This window comes from Sinocyclocheilus anshuiensis, unplaced genomic scaffold, assembly GCF_001515605.1.
Source record: "Sinocyclocheilus anshuiensis isolate Anshui unplaced genomic scaffold, SAMN03320099.WGS_v1.1 scaffold1095, whole genome shotgun sequence".
Taxonomy (NCBI): Eukaryota; Metazoa; Chordata; class Actinopteri; order Cypriniformes; family Cyprinidae; genus Sinocyclocheilus; species Sinocyclocheilus anshuiensis.
In genome coordinates, this window is record NW_015544226.1 from 459,675 (window position 1) to 476,799 (window position 17,125).

The window sequence follows — 17,125 nt, forward strand, 5'->3', positions numbered from 1 at the left end:
GCCCCATCCATAAAAAAAGTGTCTCACATGGCTCCGGGGGGTGAACGAACGCCTCCTGTAACTAATCGATGCATTTTTGTAAGAAAAATATCCATATTCAAAACATAAATCAAAGACAATTTTTTATATAACTCCGACTGGATTCGTTTGAAAGAAGAAAGTCATATACACCTAGGATGACTTGAGGGTGAGGAATTTATGGGCTAATTTTCATTTTTGGGTGAACTAACCCTTTAAATGTCAGACAGACAAGATGGCACGAGGTAAAGCGGTTTTTGATGTAACTTTTCAAACATGAATATAAGATAAGTCATGATTATAAGTCATTTCATGAACTGGAACAGCCTATTGATAGCAGTATTCTTCTCACAGATTCCCGTTGGGTGCTCTTGTCGCTCCTGTCACGTCCTAAAACCTTTACTGAATGTTTCTGAATATTTTATAATTGTAAAAGACTGACTTGACATTGAATAAAAAAATATTGTATATGAACTGTTCTTGTTATATATTATTATTATTATTTAAAATGAAAAACCTTCAATAGGTTGACTGACCCAGCACTGAAAAAACAACAACAACCCAGCAAATGGGTTAATGTAAAAAAACAACAACAACAACAAGCTGGGTCACAATAACTCAGCATATGTTCTGTCCAATAGGTAGGGTATTTACCCAGTGCAGGGTTTCCAAATAAACCAGAAATGGATGCATTTAAGCCAGCATTTTTTTAGTGTGCGTTGCCGTTAACAGCCTACAGGCTATTTACACTAAACTTTTCCTTTGTCAAATAATTTATTAGATTTCTTTTATGCGGGCTGTGAATGTTTTGTTTAAATTAAGTGGAATTCCTTATTTAAAAAAATAACCTATAAAAATCGGAAACTAAGAACAATGCAATGTGAGACTACTGTTGCAATAACGAACGCAACTTTGACGCGCATCTGATCGAAAGATAAACCGTACGCTACTGTATACTGGAGATGGGCTATTTCAGCAAATTTAGCTTCGCTTAGTAATAACGTCTACAATAAATAAATAAATATAGGCTAATCAATCACAGCTGATGTTTTTTTTTTCCAGAGACCATGCGCTAAACATTTTGTTTATGTAATTAACATGTTTAAATTGTCTAACAACAAAGCATTCAACACCAGAAGGATGCAGAGAACAATTCTAAAATCTTTTAGAGCTGCTTGGATTCAACTCACTTTATTTTCATCATGAAATAAAATTATATATAATTTGTCTGTGATTTGTCTGTGATAGGATATGCTGTGACTGATATCATGTGCCTTACAAGCCTGTGATATCATGTGCCTATAGGTGCAAAGAGAATACTATACAGTGACGTCAACAATGGTTTTAATAAACAATAAGTTTGGTATCACACTGAATGCTCAATGAGTCATCTAACGATAACAGATACACTTTCAAGCTAAATAATCATATTGATTCAAGCATTTAACATTTATAAGTTAATGAACAATACTGCACAAATTATGGCGATCACGAAGATGGTCCTTATCGCTCCCAAACGCGTACAGTAACGTGTACAGTAAAATACAGTAGGCTATACAACACCCCTATAGTTATGTGCAGTTCTATACTGCCACCTGTTGGCGCAGTTGTGTAACTTGGAGAACACTTTCGTTATATCGAGAAGATCACGAGAAAATTAAGTCGTGATAACGAGAAAAAAAGAAAGAAAAAAAATAATAATGCATGGCACTTCCGTAAAAACAGTGATATGTGAAATATTCTAGGCTTTTGTTTGCCAAAATAATGTAATGTTTTTGAATTACCTTAATTTGGGGAGCTTTTCTCAGTAAATATTTACATATAACTGTATTTAATTTACTGTGATAATCATGAATTATTTTAAATTTTTTAAATTAATTGACTGCCCACTTTTATCATAGTGCAATAAACCACACAAGGCCATGTTTTACAGTGATTTTACCATGGTGGTTTTAGGCACTCTGCTTTGTGTCATGCCTAAAAATGCCCCTTAACTGTGATAAAATTAATGTAAGGCCCAAATCACTGTAATGCTTTAGTTTCATCCATGCTAATACTTCTTGCACAGCTGCAACATCTATTCTATTTCACAATGTACCACATGGGAACATACGTTTTGTACAAGCTTAAAAAGTTACGAAGTTACGTGAGTGAGAGTACAACAATGATGATACCTCAGGCTACAGGGAATCCCTCTAAATTCTCAGTGATCACCCCGAAATTGTTAGAAAAGAATAAAGAAAGCGGTGACTTGGCGAAAAAGGTGCTTTTATCAGCTTAACGTCATGTGAAGAAAATTACACCTGATGGTGTTGGGAGGGAAGATTCCGGTTTCATTCTAAGTGTAGTGGGATTGCAGTGGGTTTCATCTTACGCCGAGCTAAACACACTGAAACTGCCATGTTCTTTTCTCCCGGCTGTGCTCTCCCGCACCCCCACCCCCACCCCCGAACGCAGACAGAAAAAGCAGGAGGAACAGGTTTTTCCTCCACCACTTGGCGATTTCCCCCTCGGGAAAGCATGCAGGGCTTGTACAGGCATGCAGACACAATGTGTTTAAAAGAATGAAAAGAGTCAATTAATCTCTCCCTCCACCCTGTTCTCTGTCTTCCTACATCTCTTGTCCTTAGGCTGTCATCACTGTGCGAGCTGTTGCTGCATTTGTAGTTTTTATGTTGATGGTACATTGCAACTGGTCAAGTAGTAACAACTGCTTCTAACTTTAAAAGAACAGATAGCTCAACCTTATGTTATTCCAAACATGTATGACTTTCTGTCTTCTGTAGAACACAAAAGGAGAAAGTTTGAATAATGTACTTGTCATTCTTTTACACGCAGATACAATTAAGTATCAAAAAAATGATTCAGAAGACCTATGAATAACTATATTCCAAGTCTTCTGAAGGCATAAAATAACTTTGAGTGAGAAACTAAATGTATGTCATTATTCACTAATAATCTTCCCTTCCAGAGAGCTATTAACCGATGCAAATAATTAAAATATAAAAATATAAAATATAAAATATAAAATATAAAATATGCGCGGGACATTAACGTGAAGACATTAAACACACGATTGCGAAAATATATGGTTTATGTGTGTTTTTTCAAGTTATCTCCAGGTAATAAATAAAGTATATGAACAATGCAGTGCTCTTTGACATTGCATTTATTACAGTATAGAAACTATTCTGCCTTATTCTGTGATAAAAATGGAAAACAAAGTGTTTGCAGTATATAAACAAATCATAAAATTGTCATTAGGAATATATAAGATAAATATTATAGAATGCAAATTACTGGTTATTGTCCAGCAGTGTATTTGATTCCTTAACCAATTAAAAGTAATTTAAAAGTAAGTTTATAATTGAAATTAATGGCTCAATCCTTTATGTAAACACCTAAATCGATCTGAGCTTGATCCAAAAGAAATTTTAAATAAAATAATTAGAAATAATCCATGGAAACACTAGAATTGGACTATTTTCTAAATCAGATTAAAAAATGATCCTTACATTCAAGCAGGCTTTCTTTGGTTCTGAACGGGCCGGCTGGACAATACACATGCGCAGAAGTTTTGTTCAGAACATGCAAGGCACATGTAGTGCAACATTTAGAGTTCATATAAACAGAACTTTCAGAATCTGAAATCGGATTCAATCTGGATGAAGAAAAGTATAGTGTATGTAAACATGCCTACTGAGTGAGCGAGCTGAACTAACTCAGTTTGGATTAATTCACAAAAAATTATTTTGACTGGTTTAGCAAACCGTATCAATCATTCAAAGGAACCTTTTGTTCACAAATAAGACACGAAATGTCAAGATTATGACATACAGTACATTTTGTCTGTTCCTCACACAAAGCTATTGTATAACATCAGAAGACTTGTAGCATACCTTTAAAGTGCTTTTGCACTGTTTATGAAGCTTGAGAAGCCTCAGTCTCCATTCATTGTAATTGCATGGAAAAGTTCAGCAGAAGAAAGAAAATCATATAGACTTGCAATGACATTAGGGTGAATAAATAATGTCATTTTCATTTTAGGGTATCTATGTTAGAGTTTCATTTGATTTCTTACCTGTATGAGTCCTTTGGTGTGCTTTCAAGTGAGAGCTCTTTGTGTAAACTTTGGCGCATCCTGGTACAGAGAAAAATTGCCCAGATGTTAGTTCACAAACGTCCCTGATAATCTCTGCCAATCTTCAGGGTGGCATGGCACATGCAATCCAAAATTATTTACTGGAATGGCACACTAACCTGGGAAGTCACAATGATGAATCCTTCTCTTCTCCAGCTCAGGGTTGTTCCGTCGGTTGTATCTGGGTCCCGTGAGGACGCCGTAACCGTGGGCCATTAGAATGGAGTGAGGGGTCATCTGTCCAACCTTCATTCCAATTCTAGCCTGGTACTGCGGGGGAGGGTGAACAGAGGTAATGAGCTCTGCCTGGTTCTCGGGACTGCCGGGCTGGGAGTTGGGGGGCGACGGAGGCAAACTGTGCGGCTGGGGTGAAGTGTAGAATGGCTCGGGCATGACAAATTCGCCAGATTGTGTCGTCAAGGCCACTGTGTTCAGGTTGAGCATGGTCCTGCTGGATGCACCGATTCCATTTATCGATTGACTCTGGGAGAAAGTCATTGTGGTAAGGTCGCTACTGCTGACGGGCATGTGGTAGACTGCTGGCTGCTGAGGGCCGATGTGGAGCTCGTCTGTGACGCTTATGTCAGGTTTGATGAAGAGGCTGTTGACCGTCTGGGGCACGCTGAAGACGGAGGTGAATTCAGGGAGCGTCTGAATGCCACAGGGTTCATCTACCCCTGGCTCAGATTTGATCTGATGCACCTGAGGTTTGTTTGGACGATAAAGGCCCGTGCGAAGGTGTGTGGTATTGGGCAGGATAACGTTGATGTTGAGACTGTAAGGGGCTGGCTTTTCATCTGCAAAATACTCATCCACCACTGAGGCACTTTCCCGACGGTACTTCTTATCCGTCATGTTTAGGGAAACCAGCGGGCTGCTCTGGGGCAAATATTTATCCATCTCCATCCGTGTCTGAAGCAAAGAGAAGATGATTATGATTCAGTTAGATTTTTGTCGATTTTTCCCTTGAAATTGTAATTGCGATTATTAATTACGATTACCACAATTTACATTGATTGATTGATGTTTATACCATTGTTTGAAGTAACTGCATGCCATATTTTTATATGAAAATAAACAAGCTGAAAACACTAACTGAAAAACTTTTATTGCTTATATAAGCCTCAAATGTCAACTATATTGGATTGGTTTCTTCTCTAAATAAAAAAAAAGTAAAAATTTGCATGGTACTATAATGTTATACTAAAACTAAAATGAAAACAATGGAAAAACCCTTAAGATAACATGTAGAAAGAAAAGAAAAAACTCATATTAAGCACGCAGAATAACATAAGTGGACTTTGAACGATTAATTGCCGCTTTGAACAATTATGTAATTGTGGCATTCGTAATTGTAATCGCGATTAGAAATTCGATTAATTGCGCAGCCCTAGATTCAGTACAGTACTTTTTCCAAGCTAATTGAATTGATAATTTTATCAAAATTTAATGTCATTGTGTGCAATCAAATTAAATGTAAAATGGAAGTTACTCATTTGTTTTAATAATTTCCATCAGCCATAACCAGATATGCAATTGACAGGAAATTGATGAGCATTACTTTTTATATTATTCAAATAAAATAAAATAAAAAAAAGTTTAATTTAGCAATGTATTAAATAAAAGTTATTTATTTATGACTTCTTGTCAGAAAATAGCCAATGGCCATCTCTATTTTGGCAAAATGCCTAAACATTTCTTGTTGCAGCATAATTTATTTTCATTTTTTTTGCATCTAGTAGGCATAACTAAATTATTTTAAGTTGTAAAACAAGACCAGAACTGAAACTGAAATCCAAATTATGCATTAATTTAATTGCATGGAAAAGTTTTTCTCAATTTAATGAAGTTAACTGAATGTTTTTATTTTTGATTGCATGCAGTCCATGTTGATAGGTTGTGTGTGTGTGTCTTGGTAATTGTATTAGCTGCCATCAAACTGAGATGTCTGCTCTGCCATTTTACCCTTTTCACTTCACCACAGCTGATAAAAAGATTTTATTTGAAAAAGGAAATCTGGCAAGCATACTATGTTATTGTCTTTCACAGCTGATTTGTGATTGCAACGCCTGGTACAAGTAGTGGGAGATCATTCCCTGCTCAAACCATGCACACAAAGCCAAGTTCAATGGAGCAGCTCTGCACAGTGCTCCAATAGAGCACAAAGTAAACAGAAACCTCATAGGTGTGGTGGCCATGAAGGAGTGGAACACAAAGCAAAACCAAAACAGTGACATGTGATAGCAAAAGGAGATATGGGCACAAACAATGTACAAAAATAGAACTCTAAAAACGAGTGCACCCTGGAGAGCCATTCAGGTGCAACGGTGCTGTAAACTCCTGAGACTGATAAATGAGCGCTTTTGTGCGATAATGAAGAACCAGATTTACCAAACCGGTCAATTGGCAAGTCAAATGTGTTATGATGAAAAGGTTAGCACATGCAAAAACCTGAACAACCTAAATACCTGTCTTGAACAAAAATGTTCAGGGTTTACACAATCTGTAATGCAGCATGTGCTAACCAAAATAACCCCCAAAAGTAACCAAAAAACATGCGAGACCACTAGTGAAAATGCTTATATTTAGCATATTTCTAATACACATATTACATTTCAAATTATGTTTATATTATTTTATACAAAAATTATATATATATATATATATATATATACAAAATTTAGAAATTCTTTAATATAATATGAAATTCTTTAAGCTTTGGTATATATATATATATATATAAATAATTTTTTTTTACAAGTTGTTTTGTTAATGTTTCCAAGAACTAAGAATATGAGCAACCTTTTTTTAAAGAATTTTAATGCCATTGCAGACATTTGGATCCCAATTAAAACACACAGCTGCCTTTATTGTTGACCTTACTGCAGTCATTATATTTGACAATAAACATTTCAAAAGCACTGTAATGTCCAGCTGTCTGAAGTGGCGGCTATGTCAACAATAAGCCATGCATTGTCAAAATGCATTTCCTTGGCAACCCACTGATGTGGTTTCACGTACAAATATCTTCATCCTTTCAGGTAATTCATACCCTAACATGTGAGGTCATGTACTCTCGGGGAATGTGAATGCTGACGCTTCTGCAGCTTTTGATATCGCCGTGGATGAGCCATTTATTGCAGACAATTGTACTCTCAGCGTTAATGTCAACAATTCCACCTTCATCAGGCCAGCTTTGGAAAGTTAAAACCAGGTAATTAATTGAAAATAGCTTTCGATTTATCTTCAGTTCTGGCAAGCGTACCGACACTGCCCTTAGTCCTGGGCACAAACAGGCTTTGTGTTGTGTGGTACTGGCAGAGAGGCAAGTGTCCTTGGCTATGGCTTCCGTTGGCCTTAGAGACCCGGTTCTGTTCACTGGGTTTGTGTGAGGAGAATGAATAGCAGCTGAACCCTGGCCCAAGAACTGAGTTAATGATTGAAGGACATTTACAACTGCTAAGTTATGTATTTTAGGGACCGATAACGGCTGGGAGCCGAGTTAGACATAAAAATAATCTTTGAGATATATAAGCCAGAGGTTTCCGTATTGCTCAGTATCGACGTTCGTTGAAAATACGGCTCACTTTCCGAAATTCTGGTAAATCTCATTCACTCTTTAAAGGGATAGTTCACCCAAAAATGAAAATTCTGTCATCAAATCTCTCACCCACATAAGAGAAAATGCTGACAGAATTTTTAGTTTTTGCTCAAAATTCATCATCAAATATCTTATCCATTATCCATTACAAAGCACATGAAGTTCAGAAGATTCAGAAACGGCATGATATGAGTCATCCGAATCGTTTCTCCAACGTTAGATATCACAGCTTATTTCTGAGTCCAAGTACCCTGTTAGCCCAAAGAACACAAAAGGTCTTTCCCTTTGAAATAATCGTCTTTTATGGCCTAAAAGGAATTAAAAAATATGGATATTTGTCCACAGACCCCCATAAAACCAGACCGATATAGGCTTCTTGTCTGTTTACTTGAGCCATAACAGCACAAATCATCCGAGGGCAGCAGCAAGAGAAAACAAAACCTTTGAGATGAAAATGATGTTTTATGGCTTTGGGGGAAATAGATAACAGTTGTTTTGGCTTTTCAGGACCATGACTAGTGAAGGAACCATCTTGGCTGCTCTTCACAGCTGTGGATATGACTGCTGACTGCTGGTTTTGTAAATGAATGCAAGAGAGATGCGTGACACCACAAAACGATGTGACTCAGAGACCCATATCTTTTGATTAGATGTGCCAAATCACTCATGTAATTACGATCATCTTTATTCATAATCATGACTTTTGTTGGTTTCGGATTATTTTAGCAATCTAATTCCATTTACACTATGATTACGACTTTGATAGCAGGCACTTTTCCCAACAATTACTGGAGGTCATGAGGTCAGACATGTGCATCTCGTTATCAACCAAAAACAAGGGAACAGAGACCATGCGAAGACCCAGGCTGCTTCCTTCGGTGTAGCCAACAACCTACATGTTGCCTGTGGCCATACGAACTTTTGAAGGAGTGCAACGAGGTCATCAGTCATAGGCTCAGCTAGTCATAAACAAGTGGTGTTCTAGTTAGGATGCCATACGATCCAACAGAGCACATTCGGTTTGCTTTTTAGACCCAACCATTTTCAGGTGTCATTGTGGACTCAGTATCAGACCAGATGATCATTAAAACAGAAAATAGAACACTGAAATGTATAGCAGATACTGATGGCCACTGCCATACTTCAAAGGCAGTCTGACCAAAGCCAAAGAGCAAACTATAGAGAAATCTGATTCTATAAATAAATTCTAAACATGTGGATTAATCTGAATTTTCTCTGTGGGCAAACTAAATATTAAACTTTTGACTAACACTGTCCCAGTGTTAAATGATTTTCTACAAATCAACTTGAAGTTACTGAGCATTTGTGTATTATTGTACCCCTAGGAAAACAAGAAGGTAATACAAGTAAATGGTTCTATTCTTTGATTCCTTTGCTTTGCAGTACACTGTACATTACGTACATTTTAAACTAGACTATTTAAGAGAACAATATGACGTCAGTGTTTATTACAAAACCTACAAATCTAGAGAGATGTGTCATTGCATAAAATAAAGAACTGTGTTGAAGGCATTTACTTCACAAGTAATATAATTCTGATTTCTTTCAATTACTGAAAAAAAGACATGATTAAACACACCATGAGATTTGCTTTTTGGTGTTATTAATAGCAATACTAATACTGATAATAATAATAAATTGTATAAGCAACTTTTCATTTATATCAGGCTAAATTAATAAATGTAAACGCAATGCGAGACATACATACAGCAATTTAGTGGACCCTTATGTGCAGATGTAACATGCACACTTCAACGAGAACAGTTTACACAGCCTGAAAGAGATGTCTGTAATATTTTCAATATTTCATCAACAATGCTTAATTAAAAAAGAAATAATATCCAGATACTTGCATTACAGGAAGCCTTTCATGAAGATTTTCTGTTACTGAGCAAGTGCTTTCTCTTAAAGTGCATTTGTTCTAATATACTTTTGGGATGTGAGGACATCGAAATATTTTAGTTTTCCAGCTAAGTCAGACACCACAGGGTGCCTGCCATACCTGAGCTATTTCAACAGCGTTTGTTGCTAGCCTTACTGCGGGTTTGACGTCCTCAAACACAGACGAGTCCTCCGGCCCATCTGCGCTACACATCCGCACGGGTTTAAGCTGCGTGAAAACCGCCCTCTCTTCTGTAGTCGGAGCGCCAACGGCCAGTCCTACACTTGCCATTTCTATTTGCAAATATCGAATATTATATTTTAAGCTTACTTTTATTTGCGAATACACATATACGGGATTATTGTAAACGTCCTTGTCGGTACATCCAGACGTGCGGTGTATCCAAAACCCTCCCTGTGTCCCTCAGGTAGCCTCACCTGTTGTAAAGTATCACATTGTGGACACGTACGGTAAAACATGAGTGACAGCTGCTTTAGCCATTCAGAGCGAAGGTAAGAGCGCCTCCTCCAATCACAGAACAGGTATTCACCTGAGAGGTGTATAACATGGAGGCGTTACTTTTCTGCATATCCATCAAGAAAATTATACTAAGGCTATCGTATTGTAGACAATTTATTTATTTGCTCACTATGAAAACGATCTCCTTTTTATTTATTTATTTTTTTTGTGGTGAGAAATCTGTTTAGTTTATTAACCAAAATATCATGCTATTATATGGTCTTAGCAGGACTCTCAAGTCTGGTTTGTTGGCTGGTTTTGGACATCAGCTTATCAACCAGCTGGACCAGCAGGCTGAGAGACCAGCAAACAACTTAAGCTTGTTCGTGTTTTTTTTTTGTTTTTTTGCCTCAGGTATCATGTTCACTTAATTAATTTAACCATTTCATTACAGTTGACAAGTTGCAAGTAAACTTATTTTAGGTTTAAATACTATATTATTTATTTTACATTATTCATAATTAAACATAATTTCAATTGAATTGACTAAAAACAACATAAGTATAAGCTCCCAGAAATAAATGTCTTTTATTGCTGCAATGTCTGGCTCTCTCAGTCATAATACCATAATACCATAGCTCCCACACAGACATTACATAAGACAGTAGTGCATACTGTAACATGCCCATGTATAGTGATTATATTATAGCAGGCTAACTTACAAATGAAAATCTGTAAATCCCACTTCACCTGTAAGCTGTTATTGTTTTGTCTAAAGCATATCTCAGGCCAAAACAAATCTGAGCATGAATCCGTTTCTATCATGCTTCTATCATAATGTGGAACTAACTCAGCTCTCCGTGCCCACCTCCGTCTGTCAGTGGATCAGCAGCTTCCTGACAGACAGGCAGCAGCTCGTGAGGCTGGGAAAATACACATCCAGCACCCGTATAATCAGCACTGTAAAGCTCATTCTGATTCTGATTCTGATTCTGATCAGATGCCTCACACGAAGCACCAAACCAACCAGTTTTATTTCTCTTGATGTACAGATTCTGAGCAGCTGTTTCATTGCTCCATGAATTTCTAGACATAGCAATGTGGAAGAAGGATGAGAAAAAGTGATGGGTCAGAAACTGGATTGTCTGCATTCCTCCTGTTTTATCGAAGAGCCTGAGGACAGACGGGGTCAGTGAAAAACAGATGTGGCCACTGCAGGTGTCACTGTTTAGGGCCAGTTCGGAGGGAACTGTAGTTGTGAGAGAGGTCAGACAAGGTGAAAACACCTGTTCCTGGGTTTAAATGGGGTTGCTGCATCATGAAAGTTACATGAAGCAAAGATTCACTGAGCTCAGTGCAGTATGCCAAAACACGCCATGCATTGTGTAATGTGCACATTATTATAATGTACATCATGTAATTCCAAAAAGGATAATAATGCTTACTTTTTATATAAAATCCAGTTAAGATAATACAGAGTTCTACAACAAACAAACAATACAGAGTTTCTTAAAAACAAAAGGCTCATTGATTTTCTTTTTTTTTAATGTGAATGTTCAAGAATAATATGGGCATAAAGTTGTGAAGGGAAGGAACTTGGTGACAGAACAGTCTGTTATAGAGTCTAATTATAATAATTTGCTGCAAAATGATGGTTGTCAGGACTCAACACCTCAAAGTTCAGAACATGATATATTCCGTGTCCATCAATCTTACGTCACTTCTAACATTCCAGAGCATTCTATGGAATGCTTTGCATAATGTGAACTCATATATGAAGAAGAAGGTATATAAAATACTTGTGTGGGTATATGTGTATGATTTGTATTTCTCTCGTTCATGAATTTGAATAGAAAATGAACTGTGGTAAAAAAACAAAAAAAAAAAAAACAGGATGCCAGTATAAATATTTTAGGAGAAGAATTTAAATTTAAAAGATGTTCATATTATAACAAAAAGTTTTGTTATTTATAACAATTTTATTGAAGAAGTTCATAAAACACACCAAGACAAACTTTGATAGACAGATTTTGCTAAACCCTGCTCTTCACATGATATTAAACACATTTTAAAGGAACAAATCACCCTACTCACCCTCATGTCGTTTCAAACCATATGCTATTGTTTTCTATTGAACATAAGAGGAAATATTTTGAAAAGAACTGCATGAAAATTATTCTAAATATCTCCTTTTGTATTCCACGGGGAAAAAAAATAAAGCACAAAATAAATAAAACATAAAAATTCCTTTTATTTAACTTTAATATAACTATTGCTTTAAAGACTGTAACAATCGTCCACAGGAACATCTATTGAACAACATCACTTAACATTCAGTCCTTGTAAAGAGTAAACACAGGAACTTTTGAAACATTTCTGAAACCAACAGTGGCAAAACAGGTAAAATTATCTGTCACATAAAATCACCAGTGTCCTGAAAACTGTTGGAAAAAAGAATCACTGGGATACTGAATGTGTGCTTAGGCAGAATTAAGTACACTAACTATTAAAGAATCTCACCTGAGCACCTTGTGATCGGCATGTGAGCTTGTAATCAACAGACCTGTCTTTGACTGGCTCGTATCAAATTTGCATGGGCAATTGGTTGATGGATTGCGGTGAGTTTGCTCACCTTCCTGAGGTCAAATTACAGCAGCAGCTCTCTCTCACACACTCCTGAACACGTGTGCTACGTGGCAATACACAAGTATCCACTCGTGCTGTGCTTCGATGCCGTTTTGTTTCCTTTTTAATGCCTCATTTGTCCAATTGCAGTGTCAGACAATATGACAGATATCCTAACATGAACATTCACCATTTAGCAACTTGTTTTTCGCTGCTGGAAATGGCCTCACAACAACTCTGTAAATGAATATCTGAGCATTGAAAGTAACTGATGCATTCCGGGGACCAGAGAGTCAGTGCTGGCTATGGATTTGAGAGCCAAATGTTGACTGAGGGAGGGTGTCCTTCAGTCCTGAATAGGCCCTGATTGTTCTCCCCTATTATAGCACTGCAGCTAAAATGTGTACTTTTCAATAAGGTAAGAATCAGCATTGATCCAAGCAAACCGTGCAGCGCTAACCAACCGTGTACACGCCCAGACTCTCATTGTGAAATGACAGAATGAGTAGCATGACAAAAGGTGAAAAATTGATTTTTTTGTTCCTCCAGTCAATACAAGCTATGACCACTTTCTAAAACACAATGCTTGTATGTAGAAACGCATTACAGTGTCCTATAAATCACGGTTGGGGTTTTCTGCAGTCTGTGCACTAAGAGCATTCAGAAAAATTGAGCTCTCTCTCTCTCACTCATGCTTTATCACATACAGGTGCATCTCAATAAATTAGAATGTCGTGGAAAAGTTAATTTATTTCAGTAATTCAACTCAAATTGTGAAACTCGTGTATTAAATAAATTCAATGCACACCACGACATTCTAATTTATTGAGATGCACCTGTATATATAAATACACATGCAGAACAATGTATGTCAAATCTAAAATATGACCTCCTATTGCTTCTAGCTTTGAAAGTCCTGAGTGACAGGATTTTAAAACCAAAACAGAACCAAACATCTCTCTACATCTGCAAACTTTTCAGGAGAATTAATCTAAAACTTTGTTGTTGAGTACTAATTGTAAATATGTAAGTAAATATAACTATACTGTTTTAAGTATAGCACATTAATGTTTACAGCATGTGTCTGCAGCCTGTCATAAGTCTGACAAAAATAATTTTGTCTGGTTCTCAGGCACTGCTGTACATACAGTATGCGAAGATTAGTAGGGGTCGAGCATTGTTGCTTGCATATTTAATTAAGGACATAACTTTTGACATACATTGCAGTTCTGAAAAGAGACACCTGGATAAACAAAATGGGCAAAATCACAATAGTGGAGAAGGACTTCATATGGGTCATTTGAAGCTTCACAAATACATTGTAAACAATGTGAGCTATTGTAAATCTTGAAATGAATGCATTTGTTGTGACATTAGTTAGTTCACCCAAAAATTAAAATTAGGCTGTGTTTTACTCACCCCCTAGGCATCCTAGGTGTATATGACTTTCTTCTTTCAGACGAATCCAGTCTGAGTTATATTAAAAATAGTCTTTGATCTTTCAAGCTGTTTAATGCCACTCAGTGGGTGTTGCATTGCTTCAGTCCAAAAGAACTTGAATAAAAATCGCCCATCCATAAAAAAAAGTGTCTCACATGGCTCCGGGGGGTGAACAAAGGCATTCTGTAGCGAATCGATGCGTTTTTGTAAGAAAAATATCCATATTCAAAACGCAATTATCACTTGAATCTAGCTTGCGCTCACTGTTGTAAATGGAAGCAGTTCCGGGGGAATGACGTATGAGGTCGGCTTTGCGCATGCGCCGCTCAGAAGTGACACATGCGGAAACACAGTGGAGAGATAAAAGCAAAACAATGGTCAAGAATTAGAAGTACAAAATGAGGATTTGTAAAGAAGAATGTCGGAGGATTTCGATATAAGCCAAAAGGAGATGATATAAGCCAAGTAAGGAAACTTTGCTTCCTTTGATCCTGTTAACAAACGTTGGTTTTCACGAGACTCACCGGCGCATGCGCAATGCTGACCTCATACCTCATCAGCCCGGAACTGCTTCTGTGTACAACTGTTGGCACAAGCTACATTAAAGTAATTATTACGTTTTAAATATGGATATTTTTCTTACAAAATGCATCGATTCGCTACGGAAGGCCTTTGTTCACCCCCTGGAGCCGTGTGAGACACTTTTTTTATGGACGGGTGCTTTTTATTGAACTTGTTTTGGACTGAAGCATGCAACACCCGCAGAGTGCCATGAAACAGCTTGAAAGATCAAAGACAATTTTTAATCTAACTCAGACTGGATTCGTCTGAAAGAAGAAAGTCATATACACCTAGGATGTCTCGGGGGTGAGTAAAACGCAGCCTAATTTTCATTTTTGGGTGAACTAACCCTTTAAGTAAAGGAAGTTTGTTTTAAACATTATGATATTTTGAAAGTTTGCTTTCAACATTATGAACAGTTTTATTTTCACATTTTCAGACAGTCTGCTTCTTACCACTGCAAATTTTAACCATACGGTTTACCCTTTTTTGTTAAAAAAGACTTCAAAGATCCTATTGATAGAAAGACAAAGACGGAACAACAATAAACAGAAAAGAACTGACTTCCCACAGACCTTATATTAACTGTTATATGAATCACAAGGAAACCAAAGGGTTAATGAAGACTTGTTAGCTTTATGCTCTAACAAAATGACGTATGTCCGTGTCCATTAAAACGTCTTTGAGATCAAGCAAGATGTTGAATGTATCGTTAAAGGATTAGTTCACTTCCAGAATAAAAATGTCCTGATAATTTACTCACCCCCATGTCATCCAAGATGTTCATGACTTTCTGTCTTAAGTCACAAAGAAATTAAGGTTTCTGAGGAAAACAAAACATTGGCCACCACTGAAGTTCATTATATGGAGAAAAATCCTAGAATGTTTTCCTCAAAAACTTTAATTCCTTTGCAACTGGAGAAAGACATGAACATCTTGGATGACATGGAGACGAGTAAATTATCAGGAAATCTTTGTTCTGGAAGTGAACTAATCCTTTAAAAGGGGTAGTTGCACAATTCTGAGTACCGGAAGTCAGTGGGAGGTGACCATATATGGGCACAGGAAATGTTGGCATTCCTTCAGTTGAGATAGGGAATGACGTTTCAATGTAATGGGGTCAGAGAACGAGGAGTTAAACGATTTCTGTGCACTATCAATAAAATATGCAATTTGAAGTCTTTTACCATTGATACACCCATCTGCAGTACACAAAGTCACAATGACTTTGCGTGAGAAAAGGGAAACGTTACTGTCGACATGTCTCAATCTAACAAACCACATATTTTCTTTAAGCAACAGTTTTTTGTGATAATGGATGATGTAATATGTGATTTTGTGCGTTTTCATGCATGTTTGCAAGAGTCTTTTTTTTTTAAGTCTAAACAACTTGATGTCACCCAATTTATACAGTGGTGTGCAAAAGTGTGAGACTACTAATGCTTCTATTTTTAATGATTCAAATGTAATATTTTTTCATTATAAATCATATATACACTACTGTTCAAAAACTTTGGGGTCAGTAAGATCATTACTGATTGATTGATTGATTGATTGATTGAAAGAAATTAATACTTTTATTCAGAAAAGATGCACAAACTTTGTATTCATCAAAGAAAACTGAAAAAAAGTATAATGGTTTCTACAAAAATATTGAGAAGCACAATTGAATTTCAAAAATATTAAAAAATTTTACCCAACTCAAATTTATGAATGGTATTACATTATTAATAGATTAATTTGTGTTTATTAAAAAGTATAAATGCATATTATTTAATATTAAATACTTCCTATTTTCTTTTTAAGTTTTTCAAAATCCTAAAACTTCCTGTTTATTGGCAAATGACACTTTGAATTCGATATATATTCAATGTGTTTTCAGACTTTTGGATCCCACTGTGCATGTATGTCATCTGTTATAGCGGCTGCCTAGTTTGCTGAGGTCTTTTAAATTGTATTCTGTCCTTGTACAGCCAGCAACCATCTGTAGAACTTAAGTTTTTATGGCATAACTGGTCAATATTATGATGCTTAAACTTAAAAACCTACTTTACAAGGACCAAAGGAGAACAGTTCAATCTTTTTCAATACTGTTACTACAATAAGTCATATTTAAATGTAGAATTTATAAGTTAATGAAAACAGAGCACAACAAAAGAACTTAACATTCAGATGGTTTGCTAAGGGGAAGTTTGTTGAATTGATTGACTGATTCAATGTGATAATTATATTTTCATCAGAAAGTTATACATTTACAAGCAGAGCATCTCAAGTGTCTGGCTGCTCATAAAAAATGATACTTTTTTACTTTCTCGAAAGGCGTGTGTGTGTGTGTGTGTGTGTGTGTGTGTGTGGGTGTGTGTGCGTGGGTGTGTGG

General features: G+C 36.5%; 1 protein-coding gene across 5 annotated transcripts in view; it reads right to left on the minus strand.

Moving 5' to 3' along the window:
- LOC107697357 (Krueppel-like factor 5) overlaps positions 1-10,161 on the minus strand; it is a 22,253-nt gene extending 12,092 nt beyond the window's left edge. The window contains exons 1-3 of one of the 5 annotated variants that reach the window (XM_016498115.1): positions 10,101-10,161; positions 4,279-5,071; positions 4,100-4,159 (exon numbers count right to left, since the gene is read on the minus strand). In XM_016498115.1, the coding sequence (XP_016353601.1) occupies positions 4,100-4,159; positions 4,279-5,071; positions 10,101-10,142 (895 nt within the window). In that variant the 5' untranslated portion in view covers positions 10,143-10,161. The other 4 variants (XM_016498116.1, XM_016498114.1, XM_016498112.1 and 1 more) reach the window with 4 other exon arrangements.
- Between the last annotated feature and the right edge of the window lie 6,964 nt (positions 10,162-17,125).